Genomic DNA, 27,242 nt, shown 5'->3' with positions numbered 1-27,242 from the left:
TTTCTCATCCTCATATTGGATTAGCCTGATAGCTGGTAGTAAGATGATGGCCACTCTGCTCCCAGTAGAATATGTGGCCTACATTTATTTGCATTGCAGTCTGGGCCTGTCGAAGTGTGTGGTTACATCAAACATTTCCAGTTTTCTGCAGCAAAGCCCTTTTGTCTCCTCTGTCACAATTTTATGACTACTCACTGTCCTGTTTTTGTGCCAGCCTGTCACATATGTATTTAGTGTTTCTGTCTGTATTCTGGGATGCATCTAGCATTTTAAATGTCATCATTGCTCGCTTACCATTCAACACACAGACGTGTGCACTTGCAACCTTTGTAACAGGACATATGTGCAAAAAGGCATGTGAAAAAAAAACACTGTATACACACATACGGTACACACAAAGGTCACCTTCCCTGGCTTCATTATTGCTTTATTATGGCTCACAGATGTGCCCATAAATCACATGTCCCCTGGTGGAGCAAGAAGATCCAAAACAAACACAGATAAAGGTGAAACAAAGAGGAAAGGGAAGATAGACGTTCTGTTATCGAGACAGACAGGCACACATGTAGGGAGTCAAATGTAGTGTCTTTAAAAGTGAAATTGAAGAGTTATCTTTTCCATTTTGCTCAGTCTCTTCAAGGAGAGATAAGCAGCTTTAATTATGTCATTGCTTTCTCCAAGAATTAAATTCTCCATCTTGAGAGAAAATGTCATAATTGGTGCCCAGATTGATGCTTTAGATTCTTAAATGGCCGAAGTGAGTCCAGAATATCATTATGAAAATACTCAATTGAACTTCTCTGAATGATCCTCCTTGTGAAACTCATTACTCAAAAAAGAAAAAAATCTTTTTGTATCCTGATCATTTTAATCTCATGTTGTCAAGTTTTCATATAGAGACCTGACGATTACAGGGTGGTTGTGCCCTCAGAATACAGTGCTTCTGAATAAGATCATAATTTACAAGACAAACATCATACATTCCAGCTTTTACCAGCCCTTTGGTCCAGACTGAAATCCATCCATCCATTTTCTATACCTGCTTAATCCAACAGTTGGGTTGCGGCGGAGCTGGAGTCTATTCCAGCGGTCATTGGGCAACAGGTGGGGTACACCCTGGACAAGTCGCCAGTCCATCACAGGGCCACACAGAGACAAACGAGACAAACAACCACACACACGCTCACACTCACTCTTAGGGACAATTTTAGAGACAATTAACCTAACATGCATGTTTTTGGACAGTGGGAGGAAGCTGGAGTACCCGGAGAGAACCCACGCATACACGGGGAGAACATGCAAACTCCACACAGAAAGGCCCCGGGCGGGGATCGAACCTGGAACCCTTTTGCTGTGAGGCGACAGTCAGACTAGATTTCCATTTCTGATCAATGGATTGTTTTGAATTTTGAGGATAAACCTTACAGGCTTTGGAAAATGCAGATTTCTCTTTAAACGCTATGACGACATTGCAATTTGTGCACTAGACTGAAACATCACGACAACCATCGGACGTTTAAAATGGAAATTTACAACATATTTGAGGTACTTATTGCTGACTTTCTGACATTTCCTGCAATATTTCCTTTTTGAAGTATCTGGACAATTACAAAGAAGAGAGGCAGTTATCAATTAGATTATCAGTTGTTGCAGAATTTGGCACCCACTTCTACAGGACGCTTTTCAAAAGATGAATTGTTCCCTATTCTTCCCTTCTTACTTCCCTATTCTAATCAGATTAAATTCTGTTATCTTTGTCTAGAGCGTTGCTGTCAATAATTTCCCATTGTTCTCAGCCAATCTTTGCATTTAGTGCTACTTAGCTAACGTGAGCTAAACAAGAGTGATCATGGTGAACATTACAGCAAAACATGCCAGTAGTAATTATTATAGTTGCAAGCATGTTATATGAGAATTAAGCTCCTTTAAAGGATGATGTAGAACCTGTAAATTTGTTTGGTCAGTTAATTGTTAAACATTTCTGAAAAGTTGTTACTTAAGGACAAGACAGTGATTTCTTCTGCATCAATTGCTAATCTAAAAATATTGTCAATCAATAAGTTTCCCGCTGAGTCTAGTTTATGAAAGAGATACAAATAATACAAAGGATAGTAAATTTGCTGCACTAAACAGTTGTGATAAACTAAATGAAAGCGCCTGATTTCCAAAAACCAAGACAAGACAAACTATTAAGAAATTATTTTTAAAAAGTCAAATAATTTAACATCCACTTTGTTTTTTACATAAGAATTTCATTTCAAAAGCACCATTTATGTTGCAGCTGTATCTAAAAGTTCTGCTTGAGTCATGTGAATATGATTTGACATTCCATCGAAGTTGTCGAAATCCTGTTTTGTAATGTATTCTTCAGTCATCACACTAGCTGTACAACCAGGTTTTCTGTGCCACAAATTAAAGGCTTGACTTTTATCTATTATTATAAATCAGTTCTCTTTAAAGATGCCTAGATGTTCCACTGAAATGGAGCATTAACAATCATTAACCTCCAGCTATGATATTGTATGATTTACAATCTTCCCACTCCCTACTAGGGATGCTGCAATGCCACATCTGAGAGAACTCAGGGTTTATCTGTATGATCAAAGTTCAGATATGGTTCTCCTGATGTTTGTAATAAGCTGGTGAATTGCTGAAAAAGGCACAGTCTGGTACCACTCACCCACTGTAAAGGGAAATGGATTTGGAGAAGGGTCGTCACCGGTCAAAGGGTCTGAGCAACCTGGAAAAATGTCTGGTGTTTCTCTTTGTGACAATGGCCATTGTCTGTATTGGGCTTGTGGTCATCTACTTCACTGACAAGAAAGACTCTTATTCTCATGCAAAAGGTGAGTGTTTATACTGAAAAAAATGCATTGTGTTCTGTTTTTTATGCACAGGTCTTACCATCATTTTTACATGTATACACCAATCAAACTTATTGCTTCACATGTAGCAAAAATGATCATGGTGATCAGTGGAAACCTTTAACCTGGGATATAACTTAAAAATGATCAGAATCCTAAAAAAAATTAATTAATTTATTAAATTTATTGACTTTAAAGTTTTGTTACAAATATTGTAATTATGACTTGTATAAGAGCTGTCTCTAGCATTAATTCTAGACTATCTGATTTAAACAATTCATATGATGAGCCTCTCTGATTAAGAAACACTGCATTGTTAAAACGTCCTACAAGACTGTATCGGTATGAAAAAATTTGTGCATTTATATAGATATACATATTTTCAAAATTATGCACACAGATATGAAAATCTCTGTTAAGCCAATTAGGTGAGAGAGTTTGCTGGTGGTACATCCAGTAATGTAGGAGATACCAAGATCCAAAAAGCTGCTGGTGATATCCCACTCTTGCTGTATTGGCATGCACCACTTCTGCAGTAGCCAGCTGTTTCTGTCAGATGGTAGCCTAATATCCCAGCCAATACTTTATGGATCACCTGCTGCTGTAGAGTCACCACGCAGCGGCACTGATTCTACAGCAGTGGGTCGCTGTCCTCAGATGGTGTGCTGCCTCTATTTGAATATCATAAATGAAGCTTCAGCAGCAGAAGATGCTTGATTGGATGTTTGGCTTGTGATCAGACTGTCAGATTAGTAGTGCTTGTGGCTTAATGTATGTATTTTTTGCTAAACTCAACTGAAAGGAGGATGCAGTAATGCTTTGAATTGGATTGATCTGACTCTACACTTTCTGTTGCTACATATGAATAGTAAAAAAGGTAAAGTAATGGTAAGTTCAATTTGGATTCAGAAGTCAATAATTCTAAGCTCCCAGGATGAAAAATCAATAGGATCGCTCCAGAAGAAAGATTTTCGACTGGGAAAGTTGGAAGAACCTCACCAGCTTCGAACTCAAAATCCAACATGGCTGCCTCATGCATAAAAATAGTGATAGAAGCAGTAATAAATGGTTCATTAGCACTACTGTTGGTTTGTGTCTCTTTGAATCAGTTGTAACTACACATAGTGCTTTCCAAATTCTATCAGTGAACACATCACTGTGTTGTTTATATGTGCAAAATACAGTGTATTGCAAGCTTGTATTGCCAAATAATAGCTAGCCCTTTCAGTGAGCACAACAATGAGCAAATCCTACTGGGACCTCCAACTGTTAACACAGTTAACTTGGGTGAGACCTCACTCCCAACTTCGAGTTCCACCCTTCAAGGCAAATGGAATGCAACGTAACCCCACATACTTTTTGATTTAACGGGTGCCCACAGTTAGCCTTGCAACCGGGGCAGACTGTTAAATCAATACCTGAAGTCTTAAAGCATCTAACCAAATATCCACCATTTCATCTGCATTTATTTTTTAGAAATTACACAAGACTGATGTGATAGTCTGATTAACTAAGTGTGGACAAACAATGAAGTAGCTCCTGTTGTTGAAAAATCATTTTCATTAATTTTAAGAAATGTGAGCATTTGTAACTCTCAGCAGTATGTATCCATTTTATTTGGTAAGATAGGACAGCTGCATTGCTGACTGTATTGATCTGATAGTATACCACTTATGTCCACAATGGAATAACTCAACAACTATCGAACACACTGTACTAAGATAATTTGCAAACATTCAAGGTCACCAGATGATGAATTCAAATGACATGAGGGTTTCCCTACTTTTCCCTCCAGTGTCACCATCATGCGAACACTTTGAGGCATCCAGTGTTTTGGTTTATGATCAAACACCTGCAGAACTGATGGCTTTCCCTTAATCTTTAGAAGTACTTTATGTTTGATGTAACAAGCTAATGTTAAACACGATAACAAGCTAAACTAGAAAATTTCTGAAGAAATTTAGAAGGGGCCTGCCAAAGTGTGCGTATCGCTCAACCAATCACGGCTGCTCAGGAATGGTTCGCCAGGCCTAAAAAAGAACCATTCAAGCCTAAACGGCATCAAAGGATGACATGGATGCTTCTTCTTAAAGCGGACTGCAGGAGCTGCTGAGATTCTGAGAATTGGATGAATTAAAATGGGGATTTGAGGTCTTTGAGCCCCGACATCACTTTGCTCTGAGGGGCTCTGAGAGCAAACGGTCAGCCCTAGATGAAATATGAAAACATTTTAATCCCAACATGCGTGCCTATATTATGACGGTACATAATGGCATTGGAGCGATATTTGTAGGTGTGAGGGCGATTCGAAAATGAATCTGAGGTCAGAACTCTTGCTCTTCCCACACTCTAATGAAATGGCAGTTGTGCTCTAAAAATTCAAATTTTGCAGATTTTGGCCAAAACTTTGGGTCGCTTGGAGGCATGCTGTGGGAAATCCGTAGCAGGTATCGACATGGCGTCTTCACTTCTGAACACAGCACGGACGTATCTACAAACTGACATTTGCATGGCGTTTCTAGGTTAATGCATGATGACACAGTAACTGCTCAAAATTTGGGTTTTTTTATGATTTTTCCAAGTCATCCCCCTGTTTATTCCTGGGGGGGCTTTGGGGGGCTGTTTTTTGCTTATTACGTCGCCATGGTAACTCCAATCTTCAATAAAAGTAATAGCCCGCGAAAACTCATCGAGCTGGTCATTTTGATATATATATTGTTGGGGTGTGCGGGCCCGTATTAATGTGGACGGAAGAATAAATATAGCCTATAAAGAGACACGTTTTCAATGTTAAATCCCATAGACTTTTGCCAACGGAATAGTAATAGGTGCCTTGCCATGCATTTGCATGGATGCTCTCCTATGCAATGCTATGGCAGGACCCATTCATGGATGATTTGCATAGTAAACATTAACTGTCCATATGTCAACACTGTGAGCATGTCAGTATGCTGACAGCAGCATTTAGCTCAAAGGGCAGTCAGATATAGCCCAGTCAGCTACACTTTTAACACCAGTGTCAGACTGAAAGACTGAGTGAAAAACATAGATTATATGGTTACAATGGGATCCGACAGGGAGTGGTACATATTAGGCAGCAAGTAAACAGTCGCCTCTTGAAATTCAGGCTGTAAGAAGTAGGAAAAATTTAAATGCTTCAGGATCATTGTGACTTTGATGGCTACATGACTTGGTCAGAGCATCTCCAAAATGACAGCGGTGTGTTCTGGTATGCATAGGTTAGCATATTTATTTCATAAAGCAAGGGAAAGAAACAAGCAACAGGGTCATGAGCAGCTAATGCTTACTGAGTAGAAATCATAAGTGGTCCAACTCCATAGAAGAGCAACCGTGGCATAAAATCTTAGCTGTAGGTCTGTAGGTGTCTGTTAGTGGATGCCCTGGGATTTTATCCTCTGGGAATCCTTGGAAAGCATTCAGATGCTGCTGCGACACATCAAGTAGATCTTTTCATCTTTATCAGCCTTTACTGATAGCAGTGGTCTCTATGTGTAAGATGTGGCCGGCCAAGGTGCAAGAATTGTTATTAGATTGGTCTGATGAACACAACAAGGAGTGCAAGGTGTTTGCATGGCCTCCAAATTCCTTAGGTCTCAGTCCAACCAAACATCTGCGGGTTGTGCAAAAAGAACCAAATCATACTCTGAACGGTTAATGAAACGGGCCCTGGGATGTAAATTTGTAAAGGGCCTCTCATTCAAGACTCAAACAGACACAAAACAACCACAAACTATGTAGCTACAGTTTGGGGGGCTTTGTTTCTATACTAGTAGATCATTACAGTATTCTTTGTCTCTTCAGTTATCAAACATTTCATCATGGTTATTTTCTTAACCAATTTAGCTTGTTACATATCTTTGCTCACTTTACACGTTAAATGGCTGCCTTGTGCCTCATATTGTTTTCGGTTTGCTTTGTTTCATTTTGCCTCTTAAGGTCCATTAACCTCTTTGCTCGATTCTAGATCTTGTCTAATTTTGTGTATGTGTTGTTTTATTGTTTTTTTTCTCTAGGATATATGTGGTAAATCGGTGTCACTGCCAACCTGATCAATAATCTGTCCATGAATCAGACTCATGGAGGCCCCACTTCAAACCATGCTGGATCTTTGGCTAAGGTCTTTGTGCCTGAGACCACACAGAGAGTTTATGTTGAGCCTGGGCTTCAAACGTTTAATTTTGTTGTAAGAATTAGGATAGGTCTTTTCATTAAGAAAAATTTCCACTGCACATTTTCAGTAGTAAGTATTAGAACAAGATTTTTGACTAGAAAAAATAACAATAGGGGAAATGACTCATGGACTGTACTTTCATAGTATTGTTGACCACTCAAAGGGCTTTTACACTACAGGCCACATTCACCCATTCAGCCTTTTTTTGTCTTTTAAGTTGTGCGACCGTTGTTTAATTGTATGAGATATGTGGAATTGATTCATTTTCAGACTTGAAGGTCATCTGCGCCCTTGGGTACAAACCTGTCAAACAAGTGTGTTGCTTATAAAACAAGCTATATAGAGTTAGAGACTTGACTGCTGTCACTTGGATTTCATCACATTGAAAATAAATGAGATATATTAAAACTATCCATGTCCCAAAATTGAGATGGGTTGTTTTACTCAAGAGGACAAGATGTGGCCATGTTTATAATAATGTTCCGCCTAAAAGAAAACCTATCCATTCTATTATATTTAGATACATGCAGTGTTTCTGTTGTTCCAGTAACAATTGAATATCACTGAATTGTTTTTTGTCATAGTGGATCTCTAGTTGGTTGGTCCAGGCAAAAGCATTTTAACACCTTTAAAGGAGAAGCTTGGTACACACATCCATCCCTCCCTGATGATGAACTAATGATTCCCTCACTTAATCTTGTTTTCAGGTTACAAGAATACAGTCTCTTTAATGTAAGAATTAATTGAAATATTGAAGCTTTCCAGGATCCCAAGTCTGAGCTGGCAGTCATTGAATACACAGTAAATCATTTCCTAAGTCAGCTCTGAGGCTCACGGGCTTGTTGTTATCTAACAATGAACGAGGATGTGTCAAAGAGAGAGTACCACTGCGGTCAGTAACATGGACCATATTATTATGACTTCCAAAAACATAGCTCAGTGACAACATCCGTCTTTCATTTCCAGGGTGTGGCGGTCCTCAGGAGATGACTGGGGAGTCAGGCACCTTCACCAGCGGGAACTACCCCAGCAGCTACGACAATAGCAACATCTGCACGTGGACCATCACTGTGGACCCTGACAAGGTGACAGAAATCAGGATCACTACTCTTAGATATAAACCCTTTTGAAGTATCCCATCCTTCATGTAGAACTAGAAAAATGTTGAATAAACCTTCAGCTGATGTCAGACACAAGTAACTTCTTTCGTAACATTTACAAGCATAGTGGATAGTATTTGAATATACTGTATGTAACAAGGCATGAGTGCAATGCGACCTCTGATGAGTGACAAAGATACATTTTATGTAGGCAGACACCTCCACACAAATGCAGCGTAAAGCAGAAAACAAGTTAAAAACTTGAAGTTAAAAACAAGAAGGGGCAGAATCTGTGACAGTAACAACTGCACCAAATAGTGGCAGTTTTTTCATTGTTCCCTAAATAATTGTAATCTTACAAGGTCCACGGCACAAAACAGTTTCACAATAAACTCATTTAAAATTGCTAAATTACTACACATTCTGGCCTACAACATTGAAATATGCCTATGTCTGCCTTTCAGAATTGTAACATGATTAAGTTTGGCATTTCAAGTACTATATGTGTGGAAATAAAGGAAAGGACTGTATAGGCTCTAGTTTGGGAGTTAAAGCGATACTCCGGAGTAGATTCAACCTGGGGTCATTTTAACCGTGATATCCAGCCAAGTAGCCCACCCGCAGTTTTTTCGATATTGGCTGAACATCAGCTGAGTTACTGAGTTATCCCGAATAGCTTAGTACAAGGGTTAATGGATCCTGGTCCGTATCTCCAAAATTACCACACTAAAATCACATGCCATGACACCAAACTTCTACAGTAGTACAAATATGGTCTGTACTCACAAAACGATGCATTTGGAAGTTTGAAAATAGTCCAGGAGTTTATTATTATCAACACAAGCCTGATAGCTTTTCTGCTGCTAAAGCTGCGTCGACGTCACTTCTGGGAGCTGGGAGCTTCAAAGTAAGATGAGGGTTGATCTACTACTGTAGACAACAAAGCAAGGCTGCTCAATTTCTCCATTGATAAAATAAATTCACAACTCTACAACATAAAAATTCATAAAAAAACATGTAGAATATAGCATATACTTTGAATCATGCTAGCTAGACAGATAAAAGACTAATGGCAAATTAGGCACTTAAATCAACTACAAGAATATCACACACAGATCATATATAACGTCACACATGTTAGGAAACAAACTTACTTCTTCATAAACGCACACTTGACAGGCATGAAGGATTCAACGGGAGAAACGAACTTCTGAGACCATGTCTAGCTCTACTGATTGTACAAGTACACAACAGGCTGAAGTGCCCCCTGGTGGACACTCCGAAACTACAACCAAATAACACATTAAATTAAACAGCCTGATTCACACGTAGGGAGAACAGAAACAGAGGGGCCCTTTGTATGGAGTTTATTTTGTGTCTTCTTACTCCATACCTTTGTACAATATGATCAAAATCTGTAAAATTACTAGATCTTTTGAGCCTTCAAAACAATGCGACATGCCTATGTTTTCCTTAGCAAACTGTAGCATCACTACATATTGCATTACCTGAAACTGTCACAAAGTGACAGATATTATGCAATTTCTGCACCTTACTTTTGACACTGATGTAACATGTGGAAAAACAGACCTATTTTTTAGTGGGACTGGGTTAGTTCTGTTTGTAGTCAGTGTAGTCAGAGAATTATGCATCAGTGTAAAGTATATGACTCTAAATAAAGCAAAGTTGAGTTCTTAGTGAAATAATCTCCACCGAAGGTTTAGCCTGAATTGATACAAGTAAACAAAAATGAAGACTCAAACTTTTTAATTTTCATGGTGTGCAACAAAATCTGCTTTTGCACTGTAATGCATACTTGTAGAAATTATTATATTTCTTCTTAAAACCAATGTCAACACTCGATCTTTTCTGAGCTTTACAGGACTGTGCAGATCAAAACAGTTAAACACTGTTCGCCTGATTTTTAATCATGAGTTTGTCAAGTTACTGTTATGGAAGCTGTCTAATATCGGGCCAAGCAGTAGAGGACATCTGGCACGAATGCAGCGGCAGCCGCAAGAACAGATGGCTGCCTTGTCTCCTCCGTTTTCCTCCGCTTTCCTTCCCAGAGCTACAGGACTAAATAAAATCCTTGATCCTTCCCTCTCTGCCAGCTCGGCTGCTGTCCTTGCATGCCTCACTCAGCAGTTGCTTTCGTTCCCCGTTTCCGAAGCTCTATTTTTTCACACATAAACATACACAACAAAGACAAGGACACATGTTCTCTCGCACAAACATACAGCACATTTCACACTGAGGACTTGCTCCTGCACTTCCTGTCAGTAGCCACTCTGTTTTTATCAACTTCTCAGATGTAAACAGAAAGATGAAGTGCCTCTGCATGTTTCTCCTGCAGGCGATTCATCTGTGGTTTGAGGAGTTTGCTTTGGAGGACTCAGAGCTTTGTTCGACAGACCGTTTCACTATGCGGGACACCTTGGGAAGCATTGGTAAATACTTTTGCTATCTATGGGGGGAAATAAATCATTTAAAAATTGTTAACCGTTCTATTTTAGATAGACAGGTACCTATTTAGTTGTCAAAGGCAAAGGGGATCCATCCATCCATGGCTACACTCAGCTGCCGGATCCGTATGAGAGCAAGACGCACATCAAAAGACCCAAAAATGTGTCACTTGTTCATTTTTTTGTCATTACTGTTTGTCATTAATTCAATTTAAGGAAAACTTTGTTCTAAATGTGTTGTCTGACTCTTTAGGCAAATACTGTGGTTACATCAAACCAAAGCCGATGGTAATACTTTCCAACGTACTGATGATCAACTTCGTCTCCAATGAAAGAAAAACAGACCGAGGATTCAAAGCTCATTACAGAGCTGTGGCTCCACAGCTCGCATCAGGTAAGATTATGAGAGGACATCTACAGGAGCGGGGTATGAGGAGGAGGAGGGTTGTGCTGCGGGTATCCTTCAGTTGTCAGTGCAGCTGAAGTGTCCTTCGTTCCTGCTGCCAGAAATAGCCGGAGCTGGCGGTTTCCTCCAAGGTGATCAGGGGAGTCTGATGACCCCGGGCTTTCCGAAGCAGAACTACATGAATGCAGCTTTATACCAGGTACAGCCACACACATGGACAACCACAGCTCAAATGTGACAGCTACATCTTAGGATGTATAGTTGTTGTACATCGAACAGAAGAATGCACTCTCCCACAAACTGATGACACATCTTACATCAACACACATTCTTTTTGAATGACTATTTGTGTCCACTACTGGTCAGAAATATTTATACTGACGTTGCTGTAACGGATATTTTTATATTACAGAAGATCATATAACCACAGGTATGAAACTGAATTCAAAGGCAGCTGCAGCTGATCAAAATTCTGTACTAGCATACAGTAAACTTTTAGGTGTATTCAAATGAGCTATACATGACTTTGTATGTATCAGATCAAACTTCTTTACATTGATGGAAAAGTAGGGCGGCTAAACTGATCATCTTGAAATGAAAACTTCAAAGTCATGATAACAGCTGGCACAATATTACCCCTGTTCGCACTGTCAATGTTAAGCCATGAAACGATTACTAAATGGACTTAGTGGGCACAGGTCCCGACAATGAAGAGGATCTGAAGCCCCCCATCCTGGGCTTCAGTTTGAAGTGATTGGTAACTTTTCTACCTGTTAAGTAAATCAAACTACAACCATAGGAAATAAAAAAAAAAAACAAAGACAAGAAATGCAAAAATGATTTCAGTAGACAGGAAAACATCCAAATGACAACAGACAGGGAAAGAAACTTATGAACAAAAGAGCCAACTGACTCAACTAACTCAAAATAAATAAAAGATCACTGAGTTCAAGCTGATTCTAAACAGATGCAAAAGGTCTGCTATGAGACCCTCTAACCTACAGATAATTACTGACATTGACAAAGCAACAGGACAAAGTGAAAACCACATAACTGGACAACTTATGGTCATTGAGAGACTGCATGCAAAACGCTACAAGGAGACACCGCGTCTCATGTGAAGTCTGGGATATTCACAGATTTTCTGCAAATGTTACCCTAAAATCCCCAATACGGACGGCATTATGTTGGCTTTGTCTGCTTCAGAGTTGCAAGACTTTTGTTATGCTTTGAGAGCTGTATTAACCCTCGATACTGTATTGTCAGGCACCAAAACAAATTAATGACATAATTAAATTACCTTGCTCTCTCAAACGACATCTAAACACACAACACCATCTAAAGAATACCAAGTAAAAGGTTATAGATTGCTTTTTATAAAACTAAAGAGACTGAACATGGGACTCTAACACAGTCAGTTGCGGTAACCTCTTACATAAGGGCTCAGTCATGTAATCCCTGTGGCTGCAAAATTTAGTTCCTTGGCCTTTGTGGCTGCAAAACTATTCCCAAACATTGTACAGACCAATACGACGACACAGAGTGAACAGCGAGACAACGAGTATCTTTCTCTGGGTTCCACCACTTCCACGACCATGTCAGGCTCCATCTTCCCGATGTCCTGGTGGCTAACCAACGCAGTGATGTACACATGGATGTCTCACACCTCATAACTGAGGTGAACCCACAGGGCTCCACTTGCCTATACATGCCCGTCTTCCTTTCAAAAAAAAAATCCTCCCCTGACTTCTTCCTCACTGTAAACATGTAGGGATTCATAAAATTGGTATTAGCATGAATGAGCCCTGCTAATTGATTGCTCTGAGCCGCTTTGCGTTTTGGCCAATTAGAAAGATGAAGGCTGCTTTGATTTTGGGTGCAATACATACAATTTCCTCCACCTCAAGGCTTTATTTTCACCCTGACTTACTTCATCAATGCTGAGACCTTAATAAGGTTTGTACCTTAATGATGTTGCCTTGTGAATTGTGGACTCCACCCAAGTCACAGAAACATCTTAACGGCCCCTGATGCAAGTAGTGTATACTTTTATGAAAGTATGATTCAGAAATTATTCAAATAGAAAATACGATTAGAAAATTATTTGTTTATCATAGTGGGGAACTGCAGACTGATTAAAAACAGAGAAAACTGCACCAATTTTAAGGTAAATCTGAAACAATGGAGAAAAGTCTTGTCAACTCCATACCTCTTTTTGATTGTTAATGATCAAATATAATGCTTAAATGTACAGTTGACTGTACAACAGAAGTTGTAATTTACTCTTTCTGAACACATTGTTACATATTTAGTTCAGTCAGTTAAAGTGCTCACAGGTTGTTAGATTTGATTTTTAAAATGATCTTAATCCAGATTCAAACCACCATTACAGGCCATATAACATTGTGCCTTTTTGTACAAAAGAAGATTTTTAAAAAGTCCATTTTCACATTAATCCTGATTTATATTCATAGTTTTCTGATTTTCTAATGCAGTGAGTGCACTTATGTGGCTTCATTCAACTTGAAAAGGACACTTTGTCATTTTGATTTAACCTCATTTATTAGCTCATCACAAATTGAAGCAATTTATTTAAGTTGGCTCTTTTTCAATGTGAGATGGAGTTAGAGAGGGTTTAGTTTTATAGATTGTGCAAATTACCTTCAGCTCATTACTTGGAAAACGTCCTGAATACACAAACACAGATCACAGTGTTATATGCAGTGTGTTTCTATTGATTTGTGTGAAGTTCTTGACAAGACTAGAGATTTCAGATTTTCATCTCAAAGAAAATCCATTAGCTTTGGATTTCAACAGTATCATCTTGACAGCGTTTGTGGTTTTGATCAGTAATTAATGCGTTTGACAACAGTAAATCAAAGTCAGGTATGATGCAAGTGTTTGCGGGCTGGGCTTGTATACAGAGTTGTGTGGTGTTACGGCCGCCTTCATCATTTCTTGCAGCTGTGCTTTAGCTTGACAGATCACCGTGTGTCTGAGCAGAGGCAGAATCTGTGATGGAATTATTCATGCGTTATAGTATGTCGAAGCATAGCTCATGCTGTTGCAATAAGACTAAAAGAAACGTGACGCCTATAGCTGCTCACTGCATTGATCGCAGATTTGATCTTTGCATTTTCATAAATCTATGATGGCCGCAGTCTTTCGCCGTGTGTTTTTTTTTTTTTCATCTTTAAAATCATCTGGAACTCGTAGGAGAGTCTCATGGTGCATTACAAATTACTGTTGTGTGTTTGTTTGTTTAATCAGTGGAAAATCACAGTGCCTGAAGGCGAGAGGGTCCGACTGACATTCACCTCCTTTGACCTCATCCCTGTATCCTGTGCAGACTTTGTTGAGGTGTATGATGGCCACGAGGCTGGCTCTGCGATACTGGGTAAGCGTCCCATAACAGACATCCAGAATGCGGTTACACTATTTTCAAATGAATTCCAGCTGACACACGTAATGAGGAGAGATATATCATACATAATGGAATGAGACTTTAGAAAAGACTGTGATTTTTGTTCAGGATCAACAGCTATGTTTCCATGAATAAAAGATTAGCTCAATTTAAAGTTACAGAAGCCATATATTGGATATCGATTCTATTTAAAAGCTAATGACTTTAAATCTGCCTGCATAGACTTCTATGCGAAAGCAACATTGGTGATTTACAAATGTCAAAACTGAAATTTAGGAATATTGCCGTTATTGTGCAAGTTTCTGTGACTGTTCACATGTTTTTTCAGGTAAATTATGTGGAGGACAAATGCCAAAGCCACTGGAGTCCAGTGGCAATGCAATGGTGGTCCGCTTCAAATCTGACAACAGACTGACATCAAAAGGATTCAGTGCAACTTACACAAAGTCCAGCCTTCCACCAGTTGTTATTCCCACCACAACTACTACAGTCACACCCAGACCTACCACACAAAATCCTCCACCTTCCACAACTTCTGGTGAGTATGCTCTCCAAACCTGCCAGCACATTTTTTTTTTTTGCCATGTCATTTTTGTTTTACTTAAAATGAACAACCAGTGGGTTCCAGAAAGAGGGCTTTGTGGAAAGTCTGAGTTTTTAAGGCAGAGATGAAGAATATGTGTTTTTTCCATTCCATAAAGATGTATTTTAAACTCTGAGCACTGACTCTGTTGGATTGAAGAGGCATTCCAACTTAATCACAAATTGACACATCCTGAGATGGGTCAGGGGCTAAAGGGGAGCTTCCAACTTACAGACAGGGAAAATGAGGAGACAGTTTTGTCAGTTTACGTTCTGTTTATTTTTGCCAGTTATTAAAACAGAGACGCTGAGATTTCAGGAACAGAGAAGGACAAAAGACCAAGATATCAGCCGACATGTAACAGGACAGTTCTTTGGTAAACATAAAAACTACTTTGGGTTAATTTAGAAAAACACCTTGTGTCAGGGTTTTTCTGGATGGAGGTGCATCTTGTGGCTTTTAATGCAAAGTGCTTATCACTTGAGAGTGATTTCTACTGGCTTTGTTTAAAGATTGAAATTGTCTTTTTTTTTTTTTAAAGAGAAAACACAAAATGCATGGTTTCAAGCTTTTCTATTAAAATGATTTGTGTACTGTATGATTCGACAGGCATATAATGATGATAAGTTAACATTACACTTAGAACTAATGTAGATTATTCGCAGTGACAATTGAGAGAATGTTTCATTAACGTACATGCAACATTTAAACTTGCTCAATGTCAGACAAAACTGTTAGAATATAACTATCATGGCTGTAAATTTAAGCATAATCCCCCTTCAGCTTTAATATTTGTTTTTTCTTCACGGATTTACCTTCACCATGTGCAAATCAAAAACTGGAGGTGGGAGACATGAAATGACCCTGAGGAACCTCTAGTGAAAACTGTTGAAAATTCACTGCAGAGCAAATTTAACCATCTATCTGCCTGACTGCAATCAGCTAGATGTTAAATCTGATGTGTAATGAACAGTAATATCATAATATAAATTCTCATATGGTCCTCAGTGTTGTGCCCGATCAGCTTTTACGATACACCTTTGATGACTGTATTGCTCCACATGCAGTTCTCTACACACAAACACGACGTAAATCACGTGCCTCTCTGAGTAGGAGTAGGAGAGATCCCCCTGAGCTCCATCTGTTTATCATTGTATCTAAACTGCAGGAACACAGAGAGGTTTTCTCCAGTGGCCAATTATAGTAGTGTATAACGAACCTGTTCATGGGGGAGTTTTGTGTCAGCGTGAGCTGGTTCTCATTATCTACAAATAAGAGTGATAGTAAACTAGATTAAATGGCAGTTGGTCACAGAGAAAAATCCAGCTTTTTGATCCAGTTTCAATGCTTCTAAAAAACAAATAATATCATGAGTCAATCTGATCAAGCATTGTTTCCACCACAGGGAGTGGCAGTCCGGTAATCATTAAGGGGCGAAAAGGTGTAATCCACTCCCCGGGTTTCCCAAATTCATATCCAGCTCATTCAAATAGTTCCTGGAAGATATCCGTGTCCAAAGGATTCCTGGTCAAACTGCAGATCACTGACTTGGCCATCACTGGAGAGACTGGACAATGCAAAGAGGACAAACTGATCATCTCAGATAACTACAGCATCCTTGGTAAGCCATTACTTCATGATTACTCTTGCTCACTAAATAAAGTGATTTATTTTCATTTAATATAATTTATCAGCTTCATTGACTTGTTTGAGACAGATTTGTGAAGTTAATTTTAATACCTTGCATCTTGTGCTTATTTGTGTGCTTTTAACTTGGTGTTTGACTCCTGACTAAACAACTAAAGGCTAATATGCATCTATTTATGTGCCTCCTTGGGTTGTGTTTGGTGCATCGTGTTAGTCTAACACTTCTGTTATTACAGTATTGCCCCTGTGCTGTGAAACTGTTCATCAGGATTTTCATTGCAAAGGGCCTAGCAAACTATAAATTACCTCTCATTATTCACTTCAGTGGCTGCAGTGAGGCTGATACAGCTTTATCTATTGCTGACTTCTCAAGGATTAAAGCAGTGTGGTGCGGGTACATTCACAGCAAGGCGATGAGAGTGTTTTTAGCTGAGTGTGCTCGTGATTGAGTACAACAGCAGAAACAAGAGGAAACACTAAAAGGTCTGTTTTGAAAAGCAAAAAGCCAGGAAATCTAAAGATGCATTTGCCTTAGACATCTTTTAAAGCAGGACTTTGTCATCAATAAAGAAGTAAAAACATGTTGGACTGATATTCTGAGATATATTAGCCTTGACTTTATTGTGGCCCATAACAACTTGTGGCCACAGTGGGAAAAGCTACCACACAAGCACCACTGTATAACTTAGTCAGATAGTATATAAAACGAGAAGCATAGAAGCTAATAAAATAAGACATGCTATGAAAGGATTAGTATATACCAATCAGTCATACTTATTGATACTGCAAATGCAGTATCTTTAATCACACATGTACTTGCACCCAATACTTTAGTGATTACAAAATGCTTATCTTCCACTGATCCACCTACAATCTTCCCTAATTCCTGGCTTTGCTCTCTCTGTTTACTTTCCTCTTTTGCTTCTGTTCTTTCTCTTCCTCATTCTCAGGTACACACTGTGGCTTCATCCTTCCCCCGCTGGTGGTCAGCGCCAGTGACACAATACTTGTAACCTTTCAGTCTGACAGCCGCCTCGCAGACCGAGGATTCTCTGCCAAGTGGGAGGCCGTGTATCCTGAGGATATCGCAGGTACCAAGGACAGCAGACACACGCAGGAACACACTCACATGTTGCTGAAACTTCTTAGCGCTTAATTAACTAACCATAAAACAAACCTCTGTCACCTACATTACATAAGCAACGTGAGCTCTGTCAAATCACAGCCCAGAGTATAGTGTTCAGCAGAACGAGACAGATAAAACTTCATCACAACTATCCGGTCTGAACGAGAATGCAATGTTTCTATTAATTCAGCTTTTCAACGAGCTTACATCGATTCACAAAATGGAGCAAAATACTAATCTGACTAATCAAGTTGTTGTACTTTACTGTGTGCCCATGTTTACTTTTTCCCATGATTAGGTTTAGGATCTATTCCTCAAGACACTCTTGCATACATAATGCAGCTTCTCTTCATTTATCAAATTTTGCATCTCATACAGTTTCTTTTATTTCTTCCTTGTGTTTCAGAAATCCAGGGTTGTGGCTTTTCTTCCAAAGAGGAAACTGGGGTTATCAAGTCCCACAACTGGCCTATGAACTACAAGGCTAACACCGAGTGCATGTGGAACATCGCTTCGCCGTTCAGGAAAAAAATTACACTGATGTTCACTCACTTTGACCTAGAAGCCCAAGATTTCCTAACGTCCAAGTGCTATGATAACATAATGCTGTATGACATCAATAATGTTACCAATGCTCTCATTCAAAAACACGGTGAGGAGGTTTATCACACTTTTAACTTTTCCCAAAACATTTTTTTCAAGTACAATAGTTACCACATTGAAATCAATTCATCAGTCAGCGGTTATTTAATTTACCCTGCTTATTTTAATATTCTTTTTATCTTCATTCTACAAATTACTCTTTCAATCCATTTAGGTCCATTTTGTGGAACAAAACTACCAAGCACCATCCAGACAAAAGGCAACAGACTGATGATTCGTTTTCATACGGACTTGTTTACTGAGGGAAAAGGCTTCAGAGCCTACTGGACTACAAACCCCAGTCTGCCTGCTCCCACTGAGCCACCTATGCTGCCCAACCCCTGGGACAACATCACCATCGGTAGAGTATCTGTGCCAGCACAACATTTGCTGCAAGTGTCGCTCAGTAATTTGAGCAAACATTTTATGTTACAACCCAGCTCTGCTAGGGACAGCAGGAAGTGACATAAAAGATGCTGAGATGTTAAAGTGGAGTTAGATGAGGTGTATTGTGGAAAAAGAAATCAACAGCAGACATAAACAGAGGAACTTAGGGAGAAAGCTGATACTCAAATCAATAAATAATCAAACTAAAAAAGACTCTGACTTAAGATCTTGAGTGACCATCCAATTACTTATGAAAAGAACAACCAAAAACACCTCACTAACTAAATACATCAAAGAGAAGCACCGTCCGACCTGGCATATTTCAGAACAATGGAATACACCAAGGTGTGTGAAGATAAACAAACCATAAACTACAAGATGTCTAAACCACCGAATGACCAGCAAATCTGAGCAAGCTGTTCTCAGCGCCACAGCTGCCATCTAGTGAAGGTTTCCAGGAGCCTTTTAAACAAGAGGTATGTGTTGGCAGCTGTTGCAGTTGGTGCAGAAGGACGGGACACTGTCCAATGGGCTCTTGCAGGAGGCGGGCAGGAGAGTTGAGGGAGCCAATCCTCATCAGGCACCAAACCACCAACTTTGCATAAAATAGAGGGAGAATAAGTCATCATATATACCCAAACCCTCAACTCTTCTCGTCCTTCGAGAACAGTTTATTATATAGTTATCAGATAAAATGCAAAATGGATCATGATAATCCCAGCTTTTACAAGACGATTGTACAGGGTGTGCTGCTTTTTGTTATCTAATCATCATAAAATAAAATAAGAATGCTTTCATCCTTTCTCTTATGTCTGGACACAATGGACAATTATAAGATATGGCCTAAGGCTTTGAGGAATGCACATTTTCTAAATTTCTAAATTGAGATGTGCGAAATATGAGATATTTCAGTATGCACTGAAGTCATTTTTTCGAAACTGGCACGAGTGAGGGGGCACACACACCTTCCAGCTATTCGTCGGATTCATGCTCCCTCTCACCCCTTCCCCTGTGATTTGGTGTGCTGGGAACACAAAGTGAAGTGACCTAGTGCCTCACTTTCCTTCCTTTCTGGTTGTCACCTGAGTTCCATTCGTCACCCAGGGATGAGCCCCAGGTGGCCCAAGCAGCTGCAAACCAATTGCTGAAATAGAGTTTTATAGATGGACTCAGCTGCGTATAGGATTTTCTTTTTAAACCCAAGCTGTGCAAGAGTTGCACTATTATGAGGTAAAATTGCGATCATGGAAGAAAATATGAGACATGAGTGTAACAGGAATAATTTACTCTTTGGGTGACCAAAATAAATTTACATCTTAACATAAAGTCAGGTTGTGACAGCAGGATCGTGATATTATTTTTGCATGTAGATACAAAGATACACTGAAGACATTACTGCAGACAAATAGCTCAGTGAGAGCCAAACCCAGAGGGACAAACAGCAATGTCAGCTCTGTGTTTCTGGAAAATTGTTACTATACCCAGTGATAGAGAAGTACTGTCCTAATCTGCCAGAAGCAGTTTTGTGCTGTGTACTCTGGCTTTATTCATACACAAGCAAACTCCTTGTAGATTGGCCAAGTGCATGTGGGAAACCAGCCATTCCTCCTGCTGTTGTGTCACGCATTGTAAATGGAGAGGCAGCCGTACCGCACTCCTGGCCCTGGCAAGTGTCCATGCAGGTGAGAATCTCCACTAATAAATGTAGGAAAATCCACAGATGGATACAACCTTAGAAGTCACCTGATCAGTTCGAATTTCCTCATTGAATCACAATCTATTTATGTATTTTTTTTTCAGTTTTGTCCTGTATCTCGTATTAGTCCAGTGGCTGACTGTATGGATCAAAAATGCAAACTGCTTTTCTTCTCTGCTTGTTGGTGTGTGTTTGATTCAGGTCTGGCCAACTAGTCAGTCAGAACCCACTTTCTCCCATATCTGTGGTGGGACTCTAATTCACAAGAACTGGGTACTTACAGCAGCCCACTGCTTCATAAGGTAATGAACTGAATGCAAATGGTATTTTAGAAATGTTTTTTTTGGGTGTTCTCCTCAAGCTTCCTGTAAGTCTATTTGTGTAATTTCAGTAGGCAGTTATCTGTGTCTGAGCTTTAACCCTGGGCTTATTACAGTGTAAGAGCTTTGCCTTGTTAGAGATGCCTTGACACTTTGGCTAGTGGTGTACAGTGTCATTTAGAGAGAGATGCTCGTGCACTGTAGAGCCTGTCAACAACATGTGTGATGGATGTTTTTTTTTGTACAACAAGCACTGCAACAAATGTATATCTCTGTAGTTTATAAGATTTGCTGACAGTGATATATGCACTGTGTGTTTACTGTACCCCATGGAGTATACCATCTGATTAATTTCCTATCCAGATATGCAGATGAGCTGCAGCGCTGGCGCATGTGCCTCGGCAAACACAACCTGACCTACACAGAGCCGAGTGAACGCTGCATCAACATATCTGGGATCCATCGCCATGAAGGCTTCAAGTATCCCACCATGCCCACGGTGGAGTTTGATATAGCCCTGCTCAGGCTGCAGGAGGAGGTGACACCCAGTGATGAGATATCATACGCCTGCCTTCCCTCTGAGGAGGAGATCCTACCTGAAGGAAAGAAGTGCTACGCCACCGGCTGGGGAGATGAGACAGGTGTCGTTTCTGCTTCATGTTTTAGCGTTTGCATATTTATGCCGATGTAGTCAACACAAGTCCTTAACTATAGGTGCTGCTTTAAAGTGATATAATTGTCACAGGAAAATACCTGTAACCCAACAGGACTCTAATAAAGAATCGCTGCATAGTTTGCATGCCATCTGCTGGACCTGTTGTGCAAATACCTTCTGTTTTGGTGTGCTTTATCAGGTGATTCACTCAATGCTAAAGCTTCAGAGACCCTCAACCAGGTCGCTCTGCCTGTGGTGCCATATGGCACCTGCAGAAGGATGGATTACTGGTGGTTCCAGGTCAAGCCCTCCATGATCTGCTGTGGTTACACGCTGCCTGATGAGCTTCAGTCTGTCTGTCAGGTAAAATAAGTAATTCAGGAAGTTCTACAATGTGCTGGCAAACAATAAATTTTTTTTTTTTTCATGCCACTGTGTGGCATGAATTAATATCTAAGAGTGACTTTGACAGGGAGATTCAGGTGGTCCGCTGGTTTGTCAGGATAACCCTGGAGGCCCCTGGGAGGTTCATGGTATAACCAGCTTTGGCCCTATTGGATGCATTATGGATAAGAAGCCCTCCGTGTTCACCCGCTCCTCTGCCTACCTCCCCTGGATCGCAAACGTCATCCGCAGAGACATTTACATTGAGCACAGTATGCATCCAGCTGCCTAAACTGACACTTTGCTCCCAAAGTCAACATGTGACAAATTCAGAGTGTATTGTTGGTTTTCACCCTCTGTCCTTCCTGTGTAGCATCTGGTTGTGGGGGGCCAAAGGACCTGACTGGCACAGGAGGTACCATATCCTCTATGGGTTATCCTGGCAGCTACAGCAACAAAGCCCACTGCCAGTGGAACATCCGAGTGCCTGCAGGCAAACTGGTCCACCTCCATTTCAACAGCTTCTCTCTGGAGGAGAGTCTGATGTGTATGAACGACAAAGTCAGCCTCACAGACAAAGTGGGAAATCTTGGTACGTTCTAAAGTCGCTCTTCAAAAGTTTCCTCAAAATAAGACAGGTTCACATATAGACAGCACTCATATGAAAAATAAAAGTAGAGGAAACAATGAAAATACCTTGGGGAAGGAATCCACACAAAACAAAACAAAAATACATTTTCACATAATCTAATACATGTCGAATGAATAAAAAAATCTGTCAAATAAATGATATACACAGATAGATAGACATTTTCAATCTCAGCACATAAGACAGAGATAAGGTTATTGCCTAGAAAGTATTTGAAATGTTAAATTTTTTTTATAGGAGAGCAACTTTCCCATTTTCTCTCTGAGCCTGCAGCTGTGCCACTTGTCTTAATGTCTTAGTCTTAAAAACTTTTTGCTGTGCTTGAGAGCATTTATTTGGGTTTTTGAAGTCCCAACTTAAAAACTCAGAATAAAACTCAATCATAACTGAAAAATGTGTCATTTAGTGAGTCACTCATATTTGCTGAGTAAACCTACATCACCCTACAAGGTTATCTTATCCAGCCTTAAAAACTCCTTTGCTCTTGCTTTTTACTTTGTTATTAACATCAAATCTCATCTCAAGTTCTATCGCTCACTTAAGCAAAGAGAGATATGATATGATGTAAATTCTTATTTCCTGTTTGTCTTTGAATGAATTATCACAACAGCATAAAAAAAAAAACATTAGTCAAATATTCCTCATATAAGCAACCACTCCTAATGTTCACCGCTTAAAACTTAACTTAAAACTCAGAGGAATGGAGCAACAGTGAAGTCCGGAGTTTATGGAGCTAAATGATGTGTGTTATCAGTGATGTTATAAACTGGCCAGTGCCCATTAATTGTTGCACAGTGTGTTTTAAGAACTAGGGCCATTTAACACATGACTTGTACTGACATTGTGCCTAAAAGAGGAATCAGTAGCCTACCAGCTGTCCATGGTCAAACTGCAGATGAGGGGAATGTAAGTATCTGAGGAAAACAATTTGCTAGTCAAGTATTTTCCAGTCAGTTCTGTGTGTGTTCTAATCTCTCAAGCTGTTTACCATTTGCTCCCTCATACTGTAATAACATGTTCAAATTGGTTTATAAATGTGACAGATCTGAAAAGAGGCAGACCCTGAGGTAGAGAGGGGCAGAGTGGAGCTGAGTGGGTCACTAAATGCCCTAAAATAGGTGTAAATGAATGGAAGAAGAATGAGCTACTGTACTGTATCTGCTATCTTAATCAAAGCATGTCACAGACATTTTAATAAGACCTCAGGAAATTATGATGGCTTGAGAAAAAAAGGCATATTATGTCAACTTTTCATGTAACGTACATACAATGTATGTGTCATGCATGTAAAAAAATCCAGGCTAAGACTTCTTCACGTTTACTTCAGGCACCTACTGCAGTCATTCCCCCCCTGCAGACGTGGTAAGTGATGGAAATGCACTTAGCATCAGCTTTTCCTCCAATGACAAGGTGGTGGACACAGGCTTCTCTGCCACCTGGAGGGCAGTGGACCCTTCAGAGGGTAAGACAGGGGAAAATAATTTAAATAAAAATGAAGACAAAATGAAAATGTCTCATTTTCATTCATTTCCTCTTCTATTTGCTTGCATCTTCACCTGTTCCATTACAGCTCCTTGTGGAGGGATTTTCAGCAGTGAAAAGGGTGAAATCACTTCTCCAAACTGGCCTAATGACTACCCAGGCCAGACTGTGTGCACGTGGCGTATCAGCATTCCCTCACCAAAAAGTATCCATATAGCCTTCACTCACTTTGAACTGCAAGCTGTTAACATGCAAGGGAACTGTGTGGACTATGTGGAGATCTTTAATGGAGAAAGCATGGCATCACTAGGTTAGTTTGCATTCCACAAATATTTCTCTATCCACTTTGTGTGTTCTACATAGCCTGCACAGTTTACTACTGACAGTTGTGGGGAAAGTTGTCATTTCTTGTTTGTTTTGCAGGTCGATTCTGTGGCTTTGCCTCACAACCAAACTTCACCATCCCTAGCAACACAGTTGTCATTCGCTTTCTTAGTAATGGAGCCAATCAAGAAGAAGGCTTTCGTGGTTACTGGACCACTGATGCCAGTGTTATACCAACTTTACCTTCCGGTCTTCTAAACCCATGGGACAAAATCACCATCAGTGAGTGCAGAGAAAGATCAATATGTAGCAGCCCTATAACTAATGTGGTCTTATAAGGAGGCTCAACGGGTTTAGTAAATATAAATTTAGCATGTGAAACCTTATCATTTGGTTCTGATTGTAAAATATTTTAATGAATATACTTTCTTCTCTCAGATTGGCCAACAAGTTGTGGAAATCCAGCAGTAAAACCAAAAAAAGACACTCCAAAGGTGGTTAATGGGGAGGAGGCGACCCCCCACTCATGGCCGTGGCAAGTCTCCATGCAGGTACAATTAACTCTTGCATCTCTGTGTTCCTGGTTTCAGTGATGGAAGTGTTTTCATTTTGAAAAAATAAATAAATAAATAAAAATACTCTCTTCCCAGGCTTCATCAATGTTTCCCACCCCTTATACCCATGGTTGTGGAGGCTCTTTGATTCATGAGGAATGGATCCTAACTGCTGCTCACTGCTTCATGGCGTAAGAATTACAACTGTCTGTGTTACATTCAATTCAAACACGTTTTTAATGTGAAAAACTGATGCATTTGAAATAAACAACGCGGCTGTTGGAAGGATTTATCACTTGCTCTCTTTAGTTTCAGCTCACTGTTTAACTGTTAACATCACTGTTGTACATTCTCAATGTTCTCATAGGGTTGCTTAAAGCCACAGGCAGCTGTTTTATAATAAAACTGAAAAAAACGCTGTACACTTGCCGCTCAGCATCAAGCAGCAAACAGGCACATTAGAGAGTAGCTGCTAAGCACAGTGGAATATTTGGCAGCTAAACAGCCGCCTGCAACACAAAGCTAGAATTGAAGCTAAGAGAAGTTGAATATTGCACATGTAATGTTTCCATCTAACTGCTAGATGTGTATATAAGCAAACATTTAAAAATAAAATAAGGTCGCCTATAAAATTTTAGGGTAGTTATCTTGTCTGCGCTGCCCTCCTGCTCTTAAAACAGCCACAGATGTTGCAGTATCAAAAGCAGCTCTCAAACAATGCACAAAAGGCATAAGAAAGTCCTTATTTTCCTCCAAACATTTATCGTCCATCTGCTCTGCAGCCCACTGAATGAACCCACCTACTGGCGTATGTGTCTGGGCAAGCACCACATGAACTCCTCCAATGACGTTCCCTCAGCTGAGGTGTGCTACAAGGTGGATGGGATCATCCGTCATGAGGGGTTCGTCTATGAGCAGGATCGCAATGACATCACCAACGACATTGCTCTGGTACATTTGACCAAACCCGTCAGTATGACGAGAGAGATCAGTCCTGTATGTCTGCCAAAACCGGGGGCCGTGATGCCTGCGGGGACACCGTGCTTTGTCACCAGCTGGGGAGATGAGAAAGGTAAGGGCAGTCACGCATTTCACTTTGCTGTAAAAGAGCTGCGATACTGCCATGAGAACAACAAAAATAAGACCCCAGCAGCAGCGGGGGTCTTTGATTTATTGATACAAAAAGTTTAAAGGTTGCTTTCAATATTTTACAGGTTACATTTCTATTCAATTTGCAGTGGGCTTGACTCAGTTAGAAAAGATAAGGAGAATTACATGATAGCATTTTACTTTTCATTTCTGTCTCAGGTAACCTGTTCCCCAAAGTGGCTGAAAAGCTTAACCAGGCAGCCCTTCCTGTTATCGACTTCCAGACCTGCAGTAAGCCTGCATATTGGTGGGACACCCTCAGGCCCTCCATGATCTGCGCTGGCTACAAGTCTCCGGATGAACTTAAATCAGCCTGCCAGGTTAGAAAAAATAATGAGAAAAAAAAATAATAATTATACACTGAAAATAGCTGTAGATGAATTTCACTCACTAAGTACTAACGTGTCTTCAGCTTACAAATGTTATATAACAGCAGTGAACTCTAATGATTGAGCTGCCTTTTTATGTAACACCCTGCAAACCTTTTTGTTTGTGGTCATTCAGCTTTGACCTGAAATGGTTGCTGCCCAGTTTCCAGGCATAATTAGTCAAAAGCACAATGGAACGTTATTTGTTTGCTATAATGGACATCCCAACGCAAGCAGGGACATGGGGTGATTAGAAAGATGGTACTGTAAAAACAAAGCTGTAAATATTATTATCAGGTTTAAAAGGAGACTGTCCTTTACTGATCTAGATCCCCAGTAATAACTTATAGTATCTGCAAGATCTAAGCAGTGCAGATCATGAGAAATCTTCGCTGATTTTCTTGTTTTGCTCTCTTGTAGGGTGACTCAGGGGGTCCTTTTGCCTGCACACCAGCTGGAACAAACACAGCCTGGGAGGTGCACGGCGTTGTCAGCTTAGGACCCCAAGGCTGCATCAGAGACAAGAAACCTTCAGTGTTCACCCGGGTCTCTGCCTTCAGTGACTGGATCAATAGCAACATCAAGAAGTTTATGTATAAGAGTGGCAAAACCGCCTAAAACTGAAATCTTGAAAAAAAAAGATTTTCTCAGGGATTGTTGCTCATTTTGGTTGTATCTTAGGCTGCTACATTGTTCTTTTCCATCCTGATAAAGTCAATTAGAGCTTTAACAAAAAAAACAAAGAAATTTTACAAAAAAGAAAAGAAATAGTATCTATTGTGGCCTATATTCTATTCAAAGACCAGCTTTATCACTGTATTTAAT

At 39.9% G+C, this 27,242-nt stretch overlaps 2 protein-coding genes across 2 annotated transcripts; both read left to right on the top strand.

Moving 5' to 3' along the window:
• Window positions 1–2,695: 2,695 nt before the first annotated feature.
• On the top strand, window positions 2,696–24,939 carry LOC142378137 (cubilin). The gene is made up of 21 exons (XM_075462366.1): window positions 2,696–2,846; window positions 8,023–8,141; window positions 10,513–10,606; window positions 10,875–11,015; window positions 11,129–11,226; window positions 14,298–14,424; window positions 14,780–14,989; window positions 16,440–16,655; window positions 17,632–17,772; window positions 18,214–18,459; window positions 18,625–18,810; window positions 20,409–20,518; window positions 20,734–20,834; window positions 21,216–21,493; window positions 21,707–21,870; window positions 21,980–22,163; window positions 22,265–22,483; window positions 23,868–24,002; window positions 24,111–24,332; window positions 24,446–24,628; window positions 24,785–24,939. The coding sequence occupies exons 1-21, from the start codon at window positions 2,696–2,698 to the stop codon at window positions 24,937–24,939; spliced, it is 3,480 nt and encodes a 1,159-aa protein (XP_075318481.1).
• Window positions 24,940–25,011: 72 nt separating this feature from the next.
• On the top strand, window positions 25,012–27,035 carry LOC142378136 (chymotrypsin-like elastase family member 2A). The gene is made up of 4 exons (XM_075462365.1): window positions 25,012–25,091; window positions 25,683–25,972; window positions 26,209–26,369; window positions 26,838–27,035. Exons 1-4 carry the CDS (start codon window positions 25,087–25,089, stop codon window positions 27,033–27,035), a joined length of 654 nt encoding a protein of 217 aa, XP_075318480.1. The 5' UTR covers window positions 25,012–25,086.
• The last annotated feature ends 207 nt before the right edge of the window (window positions 27,036–27,242 follow it).

The sequence above is a fragment of the Odontesthes bonariensis genome, chromosome 4, assembly GCF_027942865.1.
Source record: "Odontesthes bonariensis isolate fOdoBon6 chromosome 4, fOdoBon6.hap1, whole genome shotgun sequence".
Taxonomy (NCBI): Eukaryota; Metazoa; Chordata; class Actinopteri; order Atheriniformes; family Atherinopsidae; genus Odontesthes; species Odontesthes bonariensis.
This window is presented reverse-complemented; position numbering and strand designations above follow the sequence as displayed.